This window comes from Erythrolamprus reginae, chromosome 9, assembly GCF_031021105.1.
Source record: "Erythrolamprus reginae isolate rEryReg1 chromosome 9, rEryReg1.hap1, whole genome shotgun sequence".
Taxonomy (NCBI): Eukaryota; Metazoa; Chordata; class Lepidosauria; order Squamata; family Dipsadidae; genus Erythrolamprus; species Erythrolamprus reginae.
The window spans coordinates 49,179,354-49,200,389 of NC_091958.1; the positions used below are offsets into that span (position 1 = coordinate 49,179,354).

Here is a 21,036-nt window from a genome sequence, read left to right on the forward strand (position 1 = left end):
TTTCTACAGATATTTGCGTGCCTCAAACCTTACTACTACATATTTCCATCCTACTTGTACCATAGTATTACGGGCTCCTTCAATATCATTTTTATTACCGTAATCCATGGAGCATGTGCCATATGCTAAATAAATATAACCAGGCTAGTTCTCTATAAACACCCCCTTGCCTCTCACTGCTTTGCATCAAGACACAATCTTCTGTTTTTCTCCACCCTACCAATCTTGAGGTCTACCTCCCCCCTTTGTAGGTCTGTCCTACATCTGATTAAATCCCTCTTTCTCCCCCCCCTCCAGTCTGTGGATTTGATCATCTCTGTTATCAAGCTGGGGATGGGATGGTCTGTATTTATGAGGGAGGTTGTGATCCCGCTATATAGAATGCTGGTGTTCCGTTCTGGAGACCTCACCTACAAAAAGATATTGATCAAATTGAATGGGTCCAAGGATGGGCTACAAAAATGGTGGAAGGTCTTAAGCATAAAACTTATCAGGAAAGACTTCTGTATAGACCCTGTATAGTCTGGAGGACAGAAGGAAAAGGGGGAACATGATCGAAACATTTAAATATGTTAAAGGGTTAAATAAGGTTCAGGAGTGAAGTGTTTTTAATAGGAAAGTGAACACAAGAACAAGGGGACAGAATCTGAGGTTAGTTGGGGGAAAGATCAGAAGCAACATGAGAAACTATTAGAAACATAGAAACATAGAAGTCTGACGGCAGAAAAAGACCTCATGGTCCATCTAGTCTGCCCTTATACTATTTCCTGTATTTTATCTTAGGATGGATCTATGTTTATCCCAGGCATGTTTAAATTCAGTTACTATGGATTTACCAACCACCTCTGCTGGAAGTTTGTTCCAAGGATCTACTACTCTTTCAGTAAAATAATATTTTCTCACGTTGCTTTTGATCTTTCCCCCACCTAACTTCAGATTGTTTTACTTATTATTATTTTACTTATTTACTTATTATTGTTTTACTTATTATTTTCCTGAAAGAGTAGGAGATGCTTGGAACAAACTTCCAGCAGACATGGTTGGTAAATCCACAGGAACTGAATTTAAACATGCCTGGGATAAACATAGATCCACCCTAAGATAAAATACAGGAAATAGTATAAGGGCAGACTAGGTGGACCATGAGCTCTTTTTATGTTTCTGTTGTCAATCTTCTATGTTTCTATTTCTTCCTCTTTCCCACTCAGGTTTAAGTTCTGTGTGTGGGGTGAGCTGTTTTCTACCATAGATTGAGTATTCAATGTACTCTCTGGCTTTTTCCATAATGACCCAAGGAATTGTCTGACTCAAAAAGGAGCCTCTAAGGAATCCTGTTCCAACATTACTACACAATCCTGTTTGTTTACATCAGGGGCGTAGACTTCAACTCCCAGAATCCCCCAGCTGGCTCTTGTATCTTTAGATCCACGGGAATCCACCCTTGGCAACATTCAAGACTCGTGGACTTCCCAGAATTCTAGCTCTTGCACTTTTGTCCAACTTTGGCAACTTTCAGGGTTAGTGACTTCAACTCCCAGAATTCCCTTCAAACCAGAAGTGTCCACTCTTGGCTACTTTAAGACTCGTGGACCTCAACTCAGCTGGCTGGGGAATTCTGGGAGCTGAAGTCCAAAAAAGTCTTAAAAGTTGCCAAGGTTGGTCACCCTTGATTTAGGAATAAACAACACACGGACACCTCCAAATGTCCAACTCCGCGAAAGAACTTGGTGAAATTCAAAAGCTTGCCATTGTCAGAACTGCAGAAAAAACAATTGCTGCCAACCTGCCTTCCATTGAGGACCTGTATACTGCAGGAGTCCAAAAGAGGGCGGGGAAAATATTTACTGACCCCTCACATCCTGGACACAAATTGTTTCAACTCCTACCCTCAAAATGTCGCTACAGAGCACTGCACACCAAGACAACTAGACACAAGAACAGTTTTTTCCCGAACGCCCTCACTCTACTAAACAAATAATTCCCTCAACACTGTCAGACTTTCTACTAAATCTGCACTTCTATTCTATTAGTTTTTCTCATCATTCCTTTCACCCATTTCCTCCCATGTTGACTGTATGACTGTAACTTGTTGCTTATATCCTAAGATTTTTATTAATATTGCTTCTTCGTTGCTTATTTGACCCCTATGACAATCATTAAGTGTCGTACCACATGATTCTTGACAAATGTATATTTTATTTTATGTACGCTGAGAGCATCTGCACCAAGACAAATTCCTTGTGTGTCCAATCACACTTGGCCAATAAAAATTCTATTCTATTTTATTGGGTGAGGAACATATTATAGCAGGTTTACTCAGGGCAAGTTTGCAGTGATTGAAGCACAAGACAAAACACACACATGCATACGCACACACAAATCCATGAAAGACCACAGAACCCTTCAGGATGCTGTTGCAAACATTGGACCTTCCTTCTTAACCCTTTCACACCTCCGCCTCCTATCTTACATTCCTAACTAACCTCTTGGGGCTGCGGGAGGGGCTCCTTTCTGCTCTTTTTTGGCTCTCCCCTCCCCAAGCTGCTTTTTCAAAATTATAAATCCAGATAAATCCAAGCAAAAGTGACTTCAACCGACATCCATCCGGCTGCTGCTATAAACCTGGAACACAGAATCTTCAAGTATATGTATTATATTTATATATTTATTGGATTTGTATGCCGTCCCTCTCCGTAGACTCGGGTCGGCTGCCAACCTGCCTTCCATTGAGGACCTGTAGACTGCACGAGTCAAAAAGAGGTCGGTGAAAATATTCGCTGACCTCTCGCATCCTGGACATAAACTGTTTCAACTCCTACCCTCAAAATGTTGCTACAGAGCACTGCACACCAAGACAACTAGACACAAGAACAGTTTTTCCCCGAACGCCATCACTCTGCTAAACAAATAATTCCCTCAACACTGACGAACTTTTTACTAAGGCCGCACTACTATTACTACTAGTTTTTCCCATCATTCCTATCATCCATTTCCTCCCACTTAGGACTGTAACTTGTTGCTTGTATCCTTGAGATTTGTATTAATATTGATTGTTTCCTCGTTGCTTACTTGACCCCTACGACAATCATTAAGTGTTGTGCCACATGATTCTTGACAAATGTATATTTTATTTTATTTACATTGAGAGCATATGCACCAAGACAAATTCCTTGTGTGTCCAATAACATTTAGCCAATAAAGAATTCTATTCTTTAGAGCAGTGTTTCCCAACCTTGACAACTTGAAGATACTTGGACTTCAACTCCCAGAAGTCCCCAGCCAGCATTCGCTGGCTGGGGAATTCTGGGAGTTGAAGTCCAAATATCTTCAAGTTGCCAAGGTTGGGAATCACTGCTTTAGAGAGGAGGCAAGCAAGGAAGAGCGAATTTGTTGCCTAGCCTTCCAAAGTTTGACTTTCCCAAAGCACAACTTTGTACCTCTTCCGTGCTTGAGCAGGGGGTCGGACTAGAAGACCTCTAAGGTCCCTTCCTACTATGCTTCTCCTGTTTTTGTTCCCTTTGTTTTGTTCTCTCCAACAGCCGAAGAGGACAGAGACAGTAGCATCTGCTCCCAGTTAAAAGCTGCTCCCAGTTAAAAGCAGAGAAGGCTGGCAGGATTCGGACCTGGCCCTGAAGGGGAGGGAATAATTCTCCAGCCCCTTCCCCAATTTCAAATCCCAGTCCCGTTTGCTCCCGAGGAGAACTGTCCCGTCTGGTTTCGACCCCCACCCGCTCCAAAATACCCCTAGATCTCTCTCTCTGCATCTTCTCTGCCCCCTCCATCGCTCCTACTCTGCGCCCCCTAACTAGAAACATCGCCGTCTTCATTGCCCCTCCAAAAACCCGTCTTGGATTCGCAATCGCGAATTTCGCCTTCGGCCGTCGGAACTCCAGGCGCACTGATTGCGTGCCACTTTTCCTCCCCGTCTGGCCCGGGCTGATGGGAGGTGTAGTCGTCGCTCTTCGGAGGGGCGCACTCGGCGCCCCTGGCTCTTCCTCGGGAACGCTTGCGCGCATCCTTTCGAGTGATTTTTATAAGGGCGCTTGGTGCCTGCCCGCTCCAGGGCACCTCCAGCTTGTCAGCTCCGCCAGGCGCTCTTTTTACCCCGAGGGACTCCAGGCGGAAGCGGCCGCTCTGCGCCCCACTGCAAAGCGCGCGCCCTCCAGCACCCGCGCTCCTCTTGCGGGGCAAGCGAGGCCGGCACCGATCGCCTTGAAGCCCAGCCGACAGCCAGGTTGGCGCTTCCTCTCCTCCTCCTCCTCCTCCGTCGCTTCTCCGGCACCTGGGCTGCGGCTGCACGGCTTTCTGCAGTCCCCGAGCCTGGCCGCGCCACTCCGGTCCCTTTCGGTGGCAACGCCAAATCCTATCGTCCCCCACCTTGCCAGTGACCGCGCCAGACTCCAAGACCCATCGTTCCCCACTTTACAAACCACATTCTCCCCCCAGTTCCAAAACCCATCATCCTCCACTTTCAAAGCCACTTTCCTTTCGCCCTTCCCCCCTGCCAGTGACCTCGCCAGGCTCCAAGACCCATCATCCCCCACTTTCAAAGCCACCTTCTTTCCCTCCCAGCTCCAAGACCCATCGTCCCTCATTTTAAAAGCCACATTCCTCACCCTCCAGCTCCAAGACCCATCATCCTCCACTTTCAAAGCCACTTTCTTTTCACCCCCCCCCTGCCAGTGACCGCGCCAGGCTCCAAGACCCATCACCCCCCCACTTTCAAAGCCAGTTTCCCTCGCCCTTCTTATAGACTCTCCCATCCTCCGCGGCCGAACCGACGGGCATCGGCAGAGCTCCCACCCGGCGCCTCGGGGCAATGGGGAGAGAAACCGATCCCCCAACCTCAGTACCATCCTCGAGAGGGCTTCCCCCACTTTAGCCGCCTTCCCGGGTGGCATTGGGGGGACCCCCAGACTGCGCCTCCCCGGAGCCCCTGGCTGCTTGCGCGCTGGAGACCGGAGCGCTCGGGACTTTGCGCTCCCGGGGAATCCGAGCCTCCCTTTCGTCCGCCGCCGCCGGCTCACCCGGGCTGCCTCGGTGTCTCCTCGGCCGATTGGCGGGTCACAGCGGCCCCCGGGCGACGGACAGCCGGTCCCTGGGCGCCGCAGCCACGGCCGGGCTCATAGAGCGGAACCAGCGGCGCCCTTCCAGGGCCGCGCTCCTGCAGTCTCCCCGAGCCGTCGCCAACTGTCCGGCCGGCCCCGCTCGCCCCCCTCGGCTCTGCTCCGGCCCCTCCTGGCTGGGGAGGGGCTGTCCGGGAAGCCCCGCCCACGCCCTGCCCCCTCCGCCTTCGCCCCCCCTTCTCCCCGCCCCCTCGACGGCTCCGCGGTCCCCGGCGCCCCCGGGTGGCCGGGAAAAGGCTCCGCGGCGCTGAAGTCTCCGAGGTTTGGAGGGACCCCCGTCTCCAAGGGCTGCGTTCGCAGGGGAAATCCCCCACCCACCCACCCGAGGGGCCCGATCAATGCCGTTGGCAAATTTAAGCCTCGGGGACATTAACCCTAATCAAGTTTTTTTGCAAGTCCCGTGATGGAAGCCCAGAATGACAGAGTTGGAAGGGACCTTGGAGGTCTTCTAGTCCAACCACCTGCTTAGGCAGGATCAACACGATTTGAGTATTGCCCACAAGATCATATGCTGCAACGTCCTACCGGTCAATGACTACTTCAGCTTCAACCGCAACAACACAAGAGCACGCAACAGATTCAAACTTAATATTAACCGCTCCAAACTTGACTGTAAAAAATATGACTTTAACAATCGAGTTGTCGAAGCGTGGAACTCATTACCGGACTCAATAGTGTCAACCCCTAACCCCCAACATTTCTCCCTTAGACTATCCACGATTGACCTCTCCAGGTTCCTAAGAGGCCAGTAAGGGGCGTACATAAGTGCACTAGTGTGCCTTTCGTCCCCTGTCCAATTGACTCTCCTTTATCTCATATATCATATATATTTTCTTCCTTTCATATATCTTCTCTATTTTTACATATTATCTTTACATATATTACTTCATGTCTATTCTCTTCCATATGTATTGTGTATTGGACAAATGAATAAATAAAATAAAATAAAAACCCAATGCCATTTCCCAAGTTCAGCATCTAATACGTAAACCCAGATTAACCCTAATCGAGTTCTGCACGTTTTTGGCACGTCCCGAGATGGAAGCCCAGAATGACAAGAGTTGGAAGGGACCCTGGAGGTCTTCTAGTCCAGCCCCCTGCTTAGGCAACAAAACCCTACACTACTTCAGACAAATGGCTATCCAACATCTTCTTAAAAACCTCCAGTGTTGGAGCATTCACAACCTCTGGAGGCAAGTCGTTCCACTGATTGATTGTTCCAACTGTCAGGAAATTTCTCCTTAGTTCGAAGTTGCTTCTCCCGTCCTCTTTATTGTTGCCTTTTAATTATGTTTATACAAACTACTACCACGCTATACATGTTTGACAAATAAAATAAAAAATTAAAATGAAACAAACAAACAAATAAATAAATTTGTATGTTGCCCCAAGTCTTCAAAGAGTGGACGCCGTGGGGTGTTGAGGAGACATGGGCATATCTGGGAAAGCCCAGGGTTGCTCTCGCGGCCACATTCTGCACAATCTGAAGTTGCTATTGCTAAATGCTGTTGCTATACCATTCTGGACAAACAACTGTCCAATCTCTTCTTCAAAACCTCCAGGGATGGAGCCTTCCTTCCTTCCACTGATGAATTTCCATCTGTTCCATCTAGTCCAGGGAAGCCTAATGTGAATGCAACCAAGAAAGGCAAATACATTCTTCTTCTTCTTCTTTATTCTCAGCCAACGGAACACTTTCATTTCCTTGTGGATTTCCCAGCCAGCCTCTTTTGTGAGTCTTACTTACTTACTTACTTACTTACTTACTTACTTACTTACTTACTTACTTACTTACTTACTTACTTACTTACTTATATTTGTTTGTTTTGTCCAATACACAATGAGGGTTTTAGTGGGTATATATATATATATATATATATATATATATATATATATATATATATACACACACACACACACACACACACACACACACACACACAGTAAAATACATGATGAAGGTTATAGAGGAGATACTCATAGTAAAATATATCTAAGAAATAATAGAAAAGAAGATAAAGTAATAGAACATATCAATGAAAGAATAGAAGAAGAGATATAGGAATAGAGGAAAGGTATAGGAGATATAGGAGAGCAATAGGACAGGGGACGGAAGGCACTCTAGTGCACTTGTACTCGCCCCTTACTGACCTCTTAGGAATCTGGATAGGTCAACCATAGGTAATCTAAGGGTAAAGTGTTGGGGGTTTGGGGATGATACTACGAAATCCAGTAATGAGTTCCATGCTTCGACAACTCGGTTACTGAAGTCATATTTTTTACAGTCAAGTTTGGAGCGGTTAATATTAAGCTTGAATCTGTTGTGTGCTCTTGTGTTGTTGTGGTTGAAGCTGAAGTAGTCGCCAACAGGCAGGACGTTGCAGCATATGATTTTGTGGGCAATACTTAGATCTTGTTTAAGGCGTCTTAGTTCTAGGCTTTCTAGGCCCAGGATTGAAAGTCTAGTCTCGTAGGATATTCTGTTTCGAGTGGAGGAGTGAAGGGCTCTTCTGGTGAAGTATCTTTGGACATTTTCAAGGGTGTTGATGTCTGAGATGCGATATGGGTTCCAGACAGATGAGCTGTATTCGAGGATGGGTCTGGCAAAAGTTTTGTAAGCTCTGGTAAGTAGTGTGAGATTGAGTCTTGCCTGGATCCGAGTGGCAAGTCCCTGTGGACCGCCGCGCAACCACTGTGCCTCTGCTCCGAGTTCTTAAGCCCTCCAGCACCATCTTTATTTCATTTTTCTCAGTGGGAGGGGGGTGTCAGCAGGGGTGGGGGAGGAGAGGATCCCTTTAATCTGCACGCAAATCCAGACAGCTGGATTTGGCTGGAGATTCGTGGGTGGGTGTAAATAGGTTAATCCAATAACCAGATTACGGGTTATTGCGCAAACACAGCCCAAGACGTATATCAAACGGACGGGGTGAGGTGGGGAGATTGATGGGCTTCAGGACGACGGCAAGAAGTGGGTCAGGATTAAATAGCTCCAGTCTGACCCATCCTTGGGTGAGCTAAGACAAGTGATCTCAGCCTTGGGCAATAGACATAAACAAGACACCTTTTCCTTACCTCTCTTGTGCAGGAATCTGTTATTTCTCTCCTTCTTTTTTTCTGAATAACCCCGAATAATTTTCCTGGTGGACACTGCAGGGTTGGTGTGCTTCGTGTCATAAAAGGCTGACAGGTTGCCTTGCAGAATGGTAAACTTCCCCACTAGATTAATGGCTTAATGCTTAGTAGTGCAAAGCAGTAGTGCAAGTCGATAGGTTTTTAAAGGGGTGCTAAACATTGACTTGCATTCGCAGGGGAGGATGTTTGTGCATGAAGGTTGAACTGGGGACAGAAAGAAAGAGAAAGGAAAGAAGAGAAGAGAAGGAAGGAAGGGAGGAAGGAGGAAAGGGAGGAAGAAAGGAAGGAGGAAGAAAGGAAGGAAGGATGGATGGAAGAAAGGAAGGAACAAAGGAAAAGAGAGAGAGAAGGAAGGAAGGAAAGAAAAAAGGAAGGAAGGAAAGGGAGGGAGGGAGGAGGAAGGAAGGAACAAAAGAATGAAGGAAGGGAGGAAAATGGAAAAAAGGAAAGAAAGAAAAAACAGAGAAAGGAAAGAAAAAAGGAAGGAAGGAAAGGGGGAGAAGGAAGGAAAGGGAGGAAGGAGAAAGAGAAAGAATAAGAAAGAAAGAAAAAAAGAAAGAAGGAAAGAAAGAAAGAAAGAAAGGCTTTTGTATAATTTCAATCTCATTTTCAATCTACAGGATGCCTCAGAGCTTGATCACTTCTAACAGAATCACAGTCTGATCCTAGAAGCACCTGGAAAGGTAACTAGATAAAATTTTAAAGCAATCCCAGCCTCCAGCCTGTAAAAAAATAATAATAATAATAAGCCAGTTTAAAGACTGTTTCTTGGTTTTTTTGACCTTTCAGAATTATTGAGTGAATTCCAGCTGTGGGTGAATGTGGAGAAAACTTACCAATTTTGTTTCCTCCACTCGGTTGTAGAATTTGACAATAGCATCATTGCTTCTATTGGGGAGGGTGGGAAAAAACCCTCAAATGATAACAAGACTGATGTCTCAGACAATCTGTCAAAACTCTGAGATGTGTGTCATGACATCTCCATGCAGAAAGTAGTGCGTTATATATGATGTCTCATAAGAGCCCAACAAGAAGAGCCCAACAATTTGACCCAGAGCTGCACTAATTCTTCATTATGGAAAATTCCGGAGTTATATAAGGCAGACTTAGGCCTAATCCTTTTACCTTTACCCTTCCTTCTTCTTGATAAAGCAAGTGTGTAGCCCCGAGTCTTCGGAGAGGGGCGGCATACAAATCTAATTAACTATAACTATAACTATGTTCATGGCTCAGCTGAAGTTGGATCCCAAGTGAGACCGTTCTGGATTTTAAAAATGACTATATGGGGGCAAATAAAGGGCAGAAAGAATGTGGATACCTTAGAGCAGTGTTTCCCAACGTTGGTAACTTGAAGATATCTGGACTTCAACTCAGTTTGTGTCCAGGATGCGAGGGGTCAGTAAATATTTTCACTGCCCTTTTTGACTCGTGCAGTATACAGGTCCTCAGTGGAAGGCAGGTTGGCAGCAATTGTTTTTTCTGCAGTTTTGTGAAGTGAAGGCAAAAGGGAAATTTGATTTAAAAAAACAACCCCACACATAATGCTATCAAGACAGATATGGTTGAGGCTACCTGAAGAGCCAACACCTCAACACCTAAAGTGATAAAAGAGGAAGAGGAGGAAGAGGAGGAGAAAAACAAAAGAGGAGGAAGAAGAAAAATTATTCTAATATTGGCACGGTGCCTCTCAATCCTTCAGAAGCGCTTTTTTTATTAAAGGTTTTTTTATTTTTCTGCACCTTAAAACATACATAAATGAAAAACATACATCATCATAATCAATCATATCTATGATGCATAAGTGTATCCATATTTTAATGGCATATATATCTAAAAACATCTTACATAATAAATTCATAGTTCAAGAATTGAGTTGTGTCTAAAAACAAATCAGACTAAGTCAGTCTAAAATAAAATAAAGAAAAGAAAGGAAAAAAAACAAAATAAAACATTAAATTCAAAAAACAACTTCTAATCATCATTTTCTCAGATCTTAATTCTTTTAAGTCTGTGTTACATAGTTTATCAAATGCTGCCACCATTTCTCTTTTTTGCCATCTAGGTTTTTACATACTTATTTCTAATTCATTTAAATTGCTTTCAGAATACTTACAAATTTATCCATTTTCCTTTTCAACCCATCCATAAAAGCTCTTGATGCTGACAATCTTGCCAGGCGCCTCCAGGCTCATATCCCTTGAGAAATATGCTAGCACCCTATTTTATTTATTTATTTATTTATATTTTGAAAACTACACTAGCAGAGGTTACTATCCCATGAATCCCAGCAACCGGTTAGGTCCCACAGAGTTGGCCTTCTCTAGGTCCCGTCGACCAAACAATGTCGTTTGGCGGGACCCAGGAGAAGAGCCTTCTCTGTGGCGGCCCCGACTCTCTGGAACCAGCTCCCCCCAGATATCAGAGTTGCCCCCACCCTCCTTGCCTTTCGCAAGCTCCTTAAAACCCACCTCTGTCGTCAGGCATGGGGGAATTGAAATTTCCCTTCCCCCTAGGCTTATAGAATTTATACATGGTATGCTTGTATGTATGAGTGGTTCTTTAAATTGGGGTTTTTAAGATTATTTTTAATATTAGATTTGTTCACATTGTCTTTTTTATTGTTGTTAGCCGCCCTGAGTCTTCAGAGAGCGGCGGCATACAAATCTAATAAATACAAATACAAATACTAACAAAACTTCCTGCCTTGGCTGAAATGTTCTTAATTTACTACTGACTCTGAGACTTTATAAATCCAGAAGAAGACTGCCAGGAATCATTTATCCCCGGTGAAAACAAATGAATAGGAAAGAGAGAGAGAGAGAAAAGAAGCTTGCTAGCTTTTCAAACATTAAAAGGCTTCTTGGCTTAATTGATCCTTCTCTGAGTAATTCTTCCTTGGAGGCAGTGTCTAATTGAAATCAAATGTACTGTTGTGATTGCTTTAATTTTGCTGTTGCCTCAGTAGGGTTTATAGCTTAGGCTGCAAAAATCTTTGCTCTATGAAACATCTGCAAAAAAAGATGTGGAGATTCTAGAAAGAGTGCAGAGAAGAGCAACCATGATGATTAGGGGACTGGAGGCTAAAACATAATAATAATAATAATAATAATAATAATAATAATAATAATAATAATAATAATCAGCGTTGATGGAGGTCAACAATAGGAAGCTTCTCAAGGTGAAGCAAACTAAGGACCAGTACAGAAAAAATGTAACTCAATGTCGTATGGACAGTTGGCAGAACAAAGCATTGCATGGCCAGTTCTTGGAAAAGATTGAAGGCAAAGTGGATAAAGAAAAGACCTAGTCATGGCTTACAAGTGGAATACTCAAAAAGGAGACAGAAGGACTAATACTGGCGGCACAAGAACAGACCATTAGAACAAATGCTGTCAAAGCCAGAATTGAAAAATCAACAGACGATCCAAAGTGCAGACTCTGTAAAGAAACAGATGAAACAATCGATCACATACTCAGCTGCTGCAAAAAGATCACACAGACTGACTACAAGCGTAGACATGATGCTGTGGCACAGATGATCCACTGGAACTTGTGCCGGAACTACCATCTACCAGTGGCAAAGAACTGGTGGGATCAAAAGCCCGAAAAAGTGGTCGAAAATGAGCAAGCAAAACTACTGTGGGACTTCCGACTTCAGACTGACCGAATTCTGAAGCATAACACACCAGACATCTTGATTGTGGAGAAAAAGAAAGTATGGATCATCGACATCGCAATCCCAGGGGACAGCAGAATTGAGGAGAAGCAGCTAGAGAAATTAGTGAAATACGAAGATCTCAAAATCGAGCTGCAACGACTCTGGCATAAGCCAGTGAAAGTGGTCCCAGTGGTCCTTGGCACGCTGGGCGCAGTGCCAAAGGATCTCAGTGGACATTTGAAAACCATCGGAATTGACAAAATTTCCATCTGTCAATTGCAAAAGGCCGCTTTACTGGGATCGGCAAACATAATTCGCCGCTACATCACGCAGTCCTAGGTGCTTGGGAAGCGCCCGACTGGTGATGAAATATGAAATCCAGCATAGTGATCTCTTTTGTTGTGTTGTATTGACATCATAATCATAATAAATTATATTCATCATAATCATAATATTATTAGATTTGTATGCCACCCCGGAGCGGCTCACAATAAATAATACAATATAACAAAAACATCACATCTAAAACATCTGAAGAACGATTGCAGGAACTGGGCACGGCTCCTTTAATGAAAAGAAGGCCCAGAGGAGACATGATAGCAGTCTTCCGATATCTCAGGGTTGCCACAAGGAAGAGGTAGTCAAGCTATTCTCCAAAGCAGTGTTTTTCAACCAGTGTGCCGTGGCACACTAGTGTGCCGCGAGACATGGTCAGGTGTGCCGCGAAGCTCAGACAGAGAAAGAAAGCGAGAGAGAGAGAGAAAGAAAGCAAGAGAGAGAAAGAGTGAGAGAGAAAGAGAACGAGAGAGAGAGAAAGAAAGCAAGAGAGAGAGAAAGAGAACAAGAAAAAGAAAGCAAGAGAGAAAGAAAGCAAGAGAGAGAAAGAGAAAGAGAGGGAGGGAAGGAGAGAGAGAGAAAGACATAGAGGGAGGTAGGGAGGGAGAGAGAAAGAGAGCAAAAAAGAGAGGAAGGAAGGAAGAGAAAGAAAAAGGGATGGAGAGAGAAAGAAAGAAAGATGAAGGGAGAGAAAGAGGGAGGGAGAGAGAAATAGAGCGAAAGGGAGGAAGAGAGAGAGGGAAATTTTTTTGTCCAAACTTTTTTTAGCCCCCCCTCCCGCTCAATGTGCCCCAGGGTTTCGTAAATGGAAAAAATGTGCCGCGGCTCAAGAAAGGTTGAAAATCACTGCTCCAAAGCACCCGAGGGCAGGACACAAAGCAATGGGTGAAAGGTCATAAAAGAGAGAAGCAACTTATAACTAAGGAGAAAGTCCCTGACATTTGAAAAAATTAATCAGTGGAACAGCTTGCCTCCAGAAGTTGTGGAAGCTTCAACACTGGAAGTTTTTAAGAAGAGACTGGACAGCCACTTGTTTGGAAATAGTATAGGGCAGTGGTTCTCAACAGGGGTCAGGACCTCTTTGGGAGCCGAATGGCCGTTTCACAGAGGTCGCCAAAGACCAGGGGAAAAGACAAATTTTCCCTGGTACTAGGAACCAAAGCTTCTATCCTGGCGCCCTGGAACATATTTTTACAATCTGACCAATCAGGCGTTTGCAGTGGGCGTGTCCCTCTGATCTTTCTTCCAATCATCTTAAAGCTCAATTGGGAGAATTGGTACTAGACCTATGGTTGGGGGTCACCACAACATGAGGAACTGTATTAAGGGGTCTAGAAGACCTCCCAAGTCCCTCCCAAGTCTGCTAGTCTGTATTCTGTAGTTCTTACAAAAGGCTACTGAGAAGACACCAGTGAGGAATTGTGTCTGTCTAGAATTGCTGAATTGCAACATCCAGCATTGTGTGTTCAGGCTTGGGTTTTTTATATTTTATATTTAATTAATTGGATCTAAAATGTTATACATTGTTGTAAGCGGCCCCAAGTGTTTTTTAAATTAACTTAAATATTAGATTTGTTTTACATTGTATTGTTATTGCTGTGAGCCGCTCCGAGTCTGCGGAGAGGGGCGGCATACAAATCTGATTAAACTTAAACTTAAACTAGATAGATAGATAGATAGATAGATAGATAGATAGATAGATGATACATAGATAGATAGATAGATAGATAGATAGGTAGATAGGTAGATAGGTAGATGATACATAGATAGATAGATAGATAGATAGGTAGGTAGATATATGATACATAGATAGATAGATAGATAGATAGATAAGATAGATGATAGATAGATAAGATAGATAGATGATAGGTAGGTAGGTAGGTAGATAGATAGATGATACATAAATAGATAGATAGATAGATAAGATAGATAGATAGATAAGATAGATAGATAGATAGATAGATAGATAGTTAGATAGATAGATAGATAGATAGATAGATGATAGGTAGGTAGGTAGGTAGGTAGATATTTGTTTTCTTTGTGCTGTCCAAGCAGGAATTTTCACACAAAACCTCAGGATAACTTTGTTTTGCATTGGTATGAAACAATTTTTAGGCTAAAGTATGTGTGTGTGTGTGTGTGTGTGTGTGTGTGTGTGTGTGTGTGGGGAAGAATTATCCTTGCTTCTCCCATCGCTCAAATTGCAAGCAACCACTGCAGTTTGATCGCTTTTGGCTTGCTCAGGAATGCAACAAACTGCACTCATGCAAAGGACTGCATTCCTGCAGTGAAATGCTTCACAGCTGCTGCAAATTCAGAATTCTGCTCCGGCCGCATTTCGTGTAGAAGTCGCTAGATGGCGGTGTTGGCCAAAACATTTGGGCAATAGCAGCCGGTGCGTGAGTGGTTTTTTCAGGAAGAGGGAGAAGGGTGGGGGGGAAAGAGAGAGAGAAAAACATTGGAAATTATGAAAGCAAAGCCAGACTTTGTCCTTCTGAAAGGGAAACTTGCTCTGATACCTAAAATCCACTTTGCCGCTCCTGGCTTTAAGCCAGCTGTCATCAGCTTCTTTGCTAATAGGATTAAAGCGGCAATATAAAAAGCTTGCATTTCCGCCTTTGCTTTGGAAGTCCTGGTGTCTGTATGTAGGATTCAGGGATCTTTTCTAAAAGCCACACGGGGAAGCTTTGGTTCTGAGAGTTTTCCTCTCTCCTCCAAAGGCTGAAGAACTCTGAAGCCAACTGCTATCGAACTGAGCCCTGAGTCAGAACACAGCCACGGCACGTAGCGAGTTGAGCGACTGATCTCGGGCCAAGATTGTCTTTCAGATTTATTTATTTGCTTTTTATTTATTGCCCTGCAAGTTTTCTGCCTCTGTAAAAGACGCACCCATTGCTTGACGCTATGCGTCAATTCAGAGGTATCCGACCTCGTTGCAACTGGTGCCCATTTTCACCTGGTGCACCAGTTGTGACCCTATTTGGACCGGGAGTCACTGCTCACAGTCACTCATGCCCTCATCACCTCGAGGCTCGACTACTGTAACGCTCTCTACATGGGGCTACCTTCGAAGAGTGTTCGGAAACTTCAGATCGTGCAGAATGCAGCTGCGAGAGCAATCATGGGCTTCCCCAGGTATGCCCATGTCACACCAACACTCCGCAGTCTGCATTGGTTGCCGATCAGTTTCCGGTCACAATTCAAAGTGTTGGTTATGACCTATAAAGCCCTTCATGGCACCAGACCAGAATATCTCAGGGACCGCCTTCTGCCGCACGAATCCCAGCGACCAGTTAGGTCCCACAGAGTTGGCCTTCTCCGGGTCCCGTTGACTAAACAATGCCGTCTGGCGGGACCCAGGGGAAGAGCCTTCTCTGTGGCGGCCCCGACCCTCTGGAACCAGCTCCCCCCTGAGATTAGGATTGCCCCCACACTCCCTGCCTTTCGTAAACTCCTTAAGACCCACCTCTGCCGTCAGGCATGGGGGAACTAAAACATCTCCCCCTTGCCCATGTTGTTTTTGCCATTTGACTGTTTGACTGTGTGCCTGTTTTTTATATTTATTGGGACTGTTTTTATGAATTTATGAATTTTAAATTGTAATTAGATTGGTGGGCATTGGATTTGTTATTATGTACTGTTTTTTATTATTGTTGTGAGCCGCCCCGAGTTTGCGGAGAGGGGCGGCATATAAATCCAATAAATCTAATCTAATCTTTCTGCCTCTGTAAAAGACGCACCCACTGCTTGATGCTATGTGTCAATTCAGAGGTATCCGACCTTGGCAACTTTAAGATTGGTGGACTTCGGCTCCCAGAATTCCCCAGCCAACTTGGGGATGTAGCCTTCTCTATTATTAGCTCAAAATATTTATTATAGGTCTCAAATAGAACAATTAACCAGTGGAACATCTTGCCTCCAGAAGTTGTGAATGCTCCAACCCTGGAAGTTTTAAAGAAGATGTTGGATAACCATTTGTTTCAAATAGTGTAGGGTTTCTGCTTAAGCAGGGGGTTGGACTAGAAGACCTCCAAGGTCCCTTCCAACTCTTGTTGTTGTTGTTGTTGTTGTTGTTGTTGTTGTTGTTATTGTTGTTATTGTTATTAAATAATCATAGCATGCAGGGGTTGGAATGCACTTTGAAGATCATCTAGGGTTGCCCACCAACTAATTACGCCACTTTGAGAAATCCACAAATCAGTTGACAATCCAATAATAATAATAATCCTGCTGGCTCAGGAATTCTGGGAGTTGAAGAAGTCCACAAGTCCTAAAGAGGCCCTAGTTTCCCACCTCTGCCTTAGAGCTACCACCAACAAGGCCATGTCTCCCGTTTCCCATTTCCTAATCCCTAAAAAGTAAGATTGTGCCAACAATCTTAGGCAACAGAACAAAAGTGGGTTTTTTTTGTCTGGCAGTGTTGCGTAAACTGCAGCTGAGCACACTGTACATTGATCAGACTAAACAAGAAAGGCATTTGATTTTACTAATTGCTGGGTTAAATCACTTCAAGGAGGTTACAGATGCCAACGTTTTCACCGATGAGAAAAGGGAGTTAATGGGGACTTCAAGGCCAAGAAGAAAAATAGAATAGAATAGAATAGAATTTTATTGGCCAAGTGTGATTGGACACACAAGGAATTTGTCTTCGTGCATATGCTCTCAACGTACATAAAATAAAATATACATTTGTCAAGAATCATGTGATACAACACTTAATGATTGTCATAGGGGTCAAATAAGCAATGAAGAAGCAATATTAATAAAAATCTTAGGATATACGCAACAAGTTACAGTCATACAGTCAACATGGGAGGAAATGGGTGATAGGAATGATGAGAAAAACTAGTAGAATAGAAGTGCAGATTTAGTAGAAAGTCTGACAGTTTTGAGGGACTTTTCTCCTGCCACTTATCCAATATTCTTAATGTTGTTTCCAAGAGAGGTCCAAAAAATGGTTTCATGAAGTCACTAGCAAGCATAGAAACCTAGAAGATTGACGGCAGAAAAAGACCTCCTGGTCCATCTAGTCTGCCCTTGTACTATTTCCTGTATTTTATCTTAGGATGGATATATGTTTACCCCAGGCATATTTACATTCAGTTACTGTGGATTTACCAGCTACCCTGTTTCCCCGAAAATAAGTCACCCCTGAAAGTAAGACATAGGAGAGATTTCATAGAATTGCCTAATATAAGGCATCCCCTGAAAGTAAGACGTAGGAGATGTTTCGTTTCTCAGCATTCCCAAACAGAACATATAGAATAGAATAGAATAGAATTTTATTGGCCAAGTGTGATTGGACACACAAGGAATTTGTCTTGGTGCATATGCTCTCAGCGTACATAAAAGAAAAAGATACATTTGTCAAGAATAACACTGCTGTCCATAAATTGCATCCCCAAACGCTGCATCAATCAGATTTAAAACACATCCAACACGCATCCAACATGCGGCTGCATGTTTGGATGCATTTTTTCTGCAGCAGGATACAGGATACAATTCATTGAAAAAAAATAAGGCATCCTCTGAAAATAAGACATAGCACATCTTTGGGAGCAAAAATTAATATAAGACGCTGTCTTATTTTTGGGGAAACACGGTACGTCTGCTGGAAGTTTTTTCCAAGCATCTACTCCTCTTTCAACAAAATAATATTTTCTCACATTGCTTGAACATGTCCCTGAAACTTTCTTGGCAAGGTTTTTTTTTAAAGAAGCCGTCGGCCGTTCCTTCCTTCCTAAGGCTGGGAGAAAGTGACTGGGCCAAGGTCACCCAGCTGACTTTCAATGCCTGAAGGCAGGACTAGACCCTCGCAGGCTTTCTAGCTCGAGGGCCTTAACCACAACAGGAATCAATAAGCAAGCAAGCAATTTTTGTAACCGTGCCTAGGTTGACAGCGTTCAACGTTCACTTGTGTTCAACGGAGCTCCTGCCCTGGTGGAAAGATTACAAAGCCCGATGGGCTGTTATTCCAATCTTCAGTGAAATGTACATCTGAGCATGTTGACCTTAAGAAAACTCTCACTGCTCTGTGGAGGGGAGAGCGTGCACGTTACATGATTCTGAAACGGTTTGTGACAAAGCATGTTTATTATCCATGGAGCAGCGTGGTTAGTTCTAAATTACGTTGTTCTAAATTACAGTGTTGTTGAACCTTTTTGGCACTGCGCGCATGTGCAGGAAAGGACTGGAAACCAGAAGAACAGATAATAATGATAATAATAATAATAATAATAATAATAATGATAATGATGATAATGATGATAATGATGATAATAATAATGATAATTATGATAATTATAATAATGATAATAATGATAATAACAACAACAATGTATGGTGCACATACATTATTATTATTATTATTATTTCACGGGCTTATGCCAGAGTCGTTGCAGCTCGATTTTTAGATCTTCGTATTTCACTAATTTCTCTAGTATATTTATATCTAGTATAATAATAATAATAATAATTAATAATAATAATAATAATTATTATTATTATTAGATTTGTATGCCGCCCTTCTCCGGAGACTCAGAGCGGCTCATAACAAAAAACACAGTACAAATCCAATAGTTAAAAAGCAATTTAAAACCCTTAATATAAAAACAGTCATACATACCAGACAAAAACCATACATAAAGCAGAAACGGCCCAGGGGAATCAATTGCCCCATGCCTGATGGCAGAGGTGGGTTTTAAGGAGTTTGCAAAAGGCGAGGAGGCTGGGGGCGGTCCTAATCTCCGGGGGGAGTTGATTCCAGACAGTCGGGGCTGCCACAGAGAAGGCTCTTCCCCTGGGTCCCACCAGATGACATTGTTTCGTCGATGGGACCTGGAGAAGGCCAACTCTGTGGGACCTAACCGGTTGCTGGGATTTGTGTGGCAGAAGGCGGTCCCGGAGATATTCTGATCCGATGCCATGAAGGGCTCGTGCGCATGTGCAAGGGAGCATGTGCAGGGAAGCACTGGAAACCAGAAGAACAGTTCCCCTGGTGCACATACATGTGCATAGAGGAGCGTGCGCATGTGCAGGGGAGCACCAGAAACTGGAAGCGCAGTTCCCCCGTCGCACATACATGCGCTGAGAAGCTGAGTTTCTGGTTTATGGTGGGCGCATGTGCGCTGATTACCTGGTCTTCCAGTTTCTGGCGCACATGTATTTAGAAAGACCAACTGGGTTGAGCATGCATGCCAGAGAGTAGCTTTTCCAGTTTCTGGTACTCCCATGCATGCGAAGACCAGCTGGCCGGTCCCTATGGTATCCTTCCTCTGGGGTGGGGAGGGAATGGAGATTTTGCAATATCCTTCCCCTGCCACGCCCACCAAGCCATGCCCACAGAACCGTTAGTAAAAAAAAAATGAATTTCACCACTGGACCTTTCCTGACGCAACCTAAAGACAATTTGGGAGCAGCGATTTCTAATGCAGAAGGTGAATTGGAATTTAAGGAGAGGGGGAAACACCAGATTATTTTAAATACTGTATTTTTCAGACTATAAGACGCACCTTAGTTTTGGGGGAGGGAAATAGGGAAAAGAATCTGCTTACCAGTATTCATCTGGCTAGCGTCCTTAGACTGGTCAGTTTCAGCACTTTATTTTATTCCCTGGTTAGGGCTTTAAAAAAAACTTTATTTGGCGAGAGTAACAATGAAAAAGCTTTTGCAAGCCAGTAAGAACTGGGAACATCATTAGCACCAGGAAAGAAACATTTGTAGAGCAATGGAAAAAAACCCTGCAAAACTTAGGGCTTGAAAAACATTCTTCGCAGAGTAACAATGAAAGAGCTTGCAAGCCAGTAAGAGCTGGGAACATCATTAGCACCAGAAAAGAAACATTTGGAGCAAGTAGAGCAATGGAAAAAAACCCTGCAAAGACTTAGAGCTTGAAAAACATTCTTTGCAGAGAGTAAAAATGAAAGAGCTTGCAAGCCAGTAAGAGCTGGGAACATCATTAGCACCAGAAAAGAAACATTTGGAGCAAGTAGAGCAATGGAAAAAAACCCTGCAAAGACTTAGAGCTTGGAAAACATTCTTTGCAGAGAGTAAAAATGAAAGAGCTTGCAAGCCAGTAAGAGCTGGGAACATCATTAGCACCAGAAAAGAAACATTTGGAGCAAGTAGAGCAATGGGGAAAAAAACCTGCAAAGACTTAGAGCTTGAAAAACATTCTTTGCAGAGAGTAAAAATGAAAGAGCTTGCAAGCCAGTAAGAGCTGGGAACATCATTAGCACCAGAAAAGAAACATTTGGAGCAAGTAGAGCAATGGAAAAAAACCTGCAAAGACTTAGAGCTTGAAAAACATTCTTTGCAGAGAGTAAAAATGAAAGAGCTTGCAAACCAGTAAGAGCTGTGAACATCATTACCACCAGAAAAGAAACATTTGGAGCAAGTAGAGCAATGGAAAAAAACCTGCAAAGACTTAGATCTTGAAAAACATTCTTCGCAGAGAGTAACAATGAAAGAGCTTGCAAGCCAGTAAGAGCTGGGAACATCGGTAGCACCTGGTTAGGGCTGGAAAGAAACATTCAAAGCAAGTAAAATAATGGAAAAGAACCCTACAAAGACTTAGGGCTTGGAAAACATTCTTGGCAGAGAGTAACAATGAAAGAGTTTGCAAGCCGGTAAGAGCTGGGAACATTGTTAGCGCTTGGTTAGGGCTGGAAAGAAACTTATTCGGAGCAAGTTAGAGCAATGAAAAAAAAAACCTGCAAAAAAAAAAGCTATATTCAGAGTATAAGACGCATCCAAATTACCAGCCTCTTTTTAGGGAGGGAAAAG

The 21,036-nt window shown here is 43.5% G+C and overlaps 2 protein-coding genes across 9 annotated transcripts in view; one reads left to right on the top strand and one right to left on the bottom strand.

Annotated features, from left to right (window-relative positions):
- The window catches only part of IQCK (IQ motif containing K), a 163,754-nt gene that overhangs the window by 69,898 nt on the left and 72,820 nt on the right, over nucleotides 1-21,036 (top strand). For 4 of the 6 annotated variants that reach the window (XM_070761171.1, XM_070761173.1, XM_070761170.1 and 1 more), the window contains exon 10: nucleotides 8,879-8,941. In XM_070761171.1, the coding sequence (XP_070617272.1) occupies nucleotides 8,879-8,905 (27 nt within the window). In that variant the 3' untranslated portion in view covers nucleotides 8,906-8,941. Of the gene's footprint in view, nucleotides 1-2,697; nucleotides 2,746-8,878; nucleotides 8,942-21,036 lie in introns of those variants that run through there. The other 2 variants (XM_070761168.1, XM_070761169.1) reach the window with 1 other exon arrangement.
- Nucleotides 1-21,036, bottom strand: part of GPRC5B (G protein-coupled receptor class C group 5 member B) — a 140,027-nt gene that overhangs the window by 19,100 nt on the left and 99,891 nt on the right. The window contains exon 1 of one of the 3 annotated variants that reach the window (XM_070761167.1): nucleotides 9,577-9,654. The exons of 1 other annotated variant lie outside the window; for it this stretch is intronic. The gene's annotated coding sequence lies outside the window, so the exon portion shown is untranslated. Of the gene's footprint in view, nucleotides 1-5,027; nucleotides 5,226-9,576; nucleotides 9,655-21,036 lie in introns of those variants that run through there. One more of the 3 variants, XM_070761166.1, reaches the window with a different exon arrangement.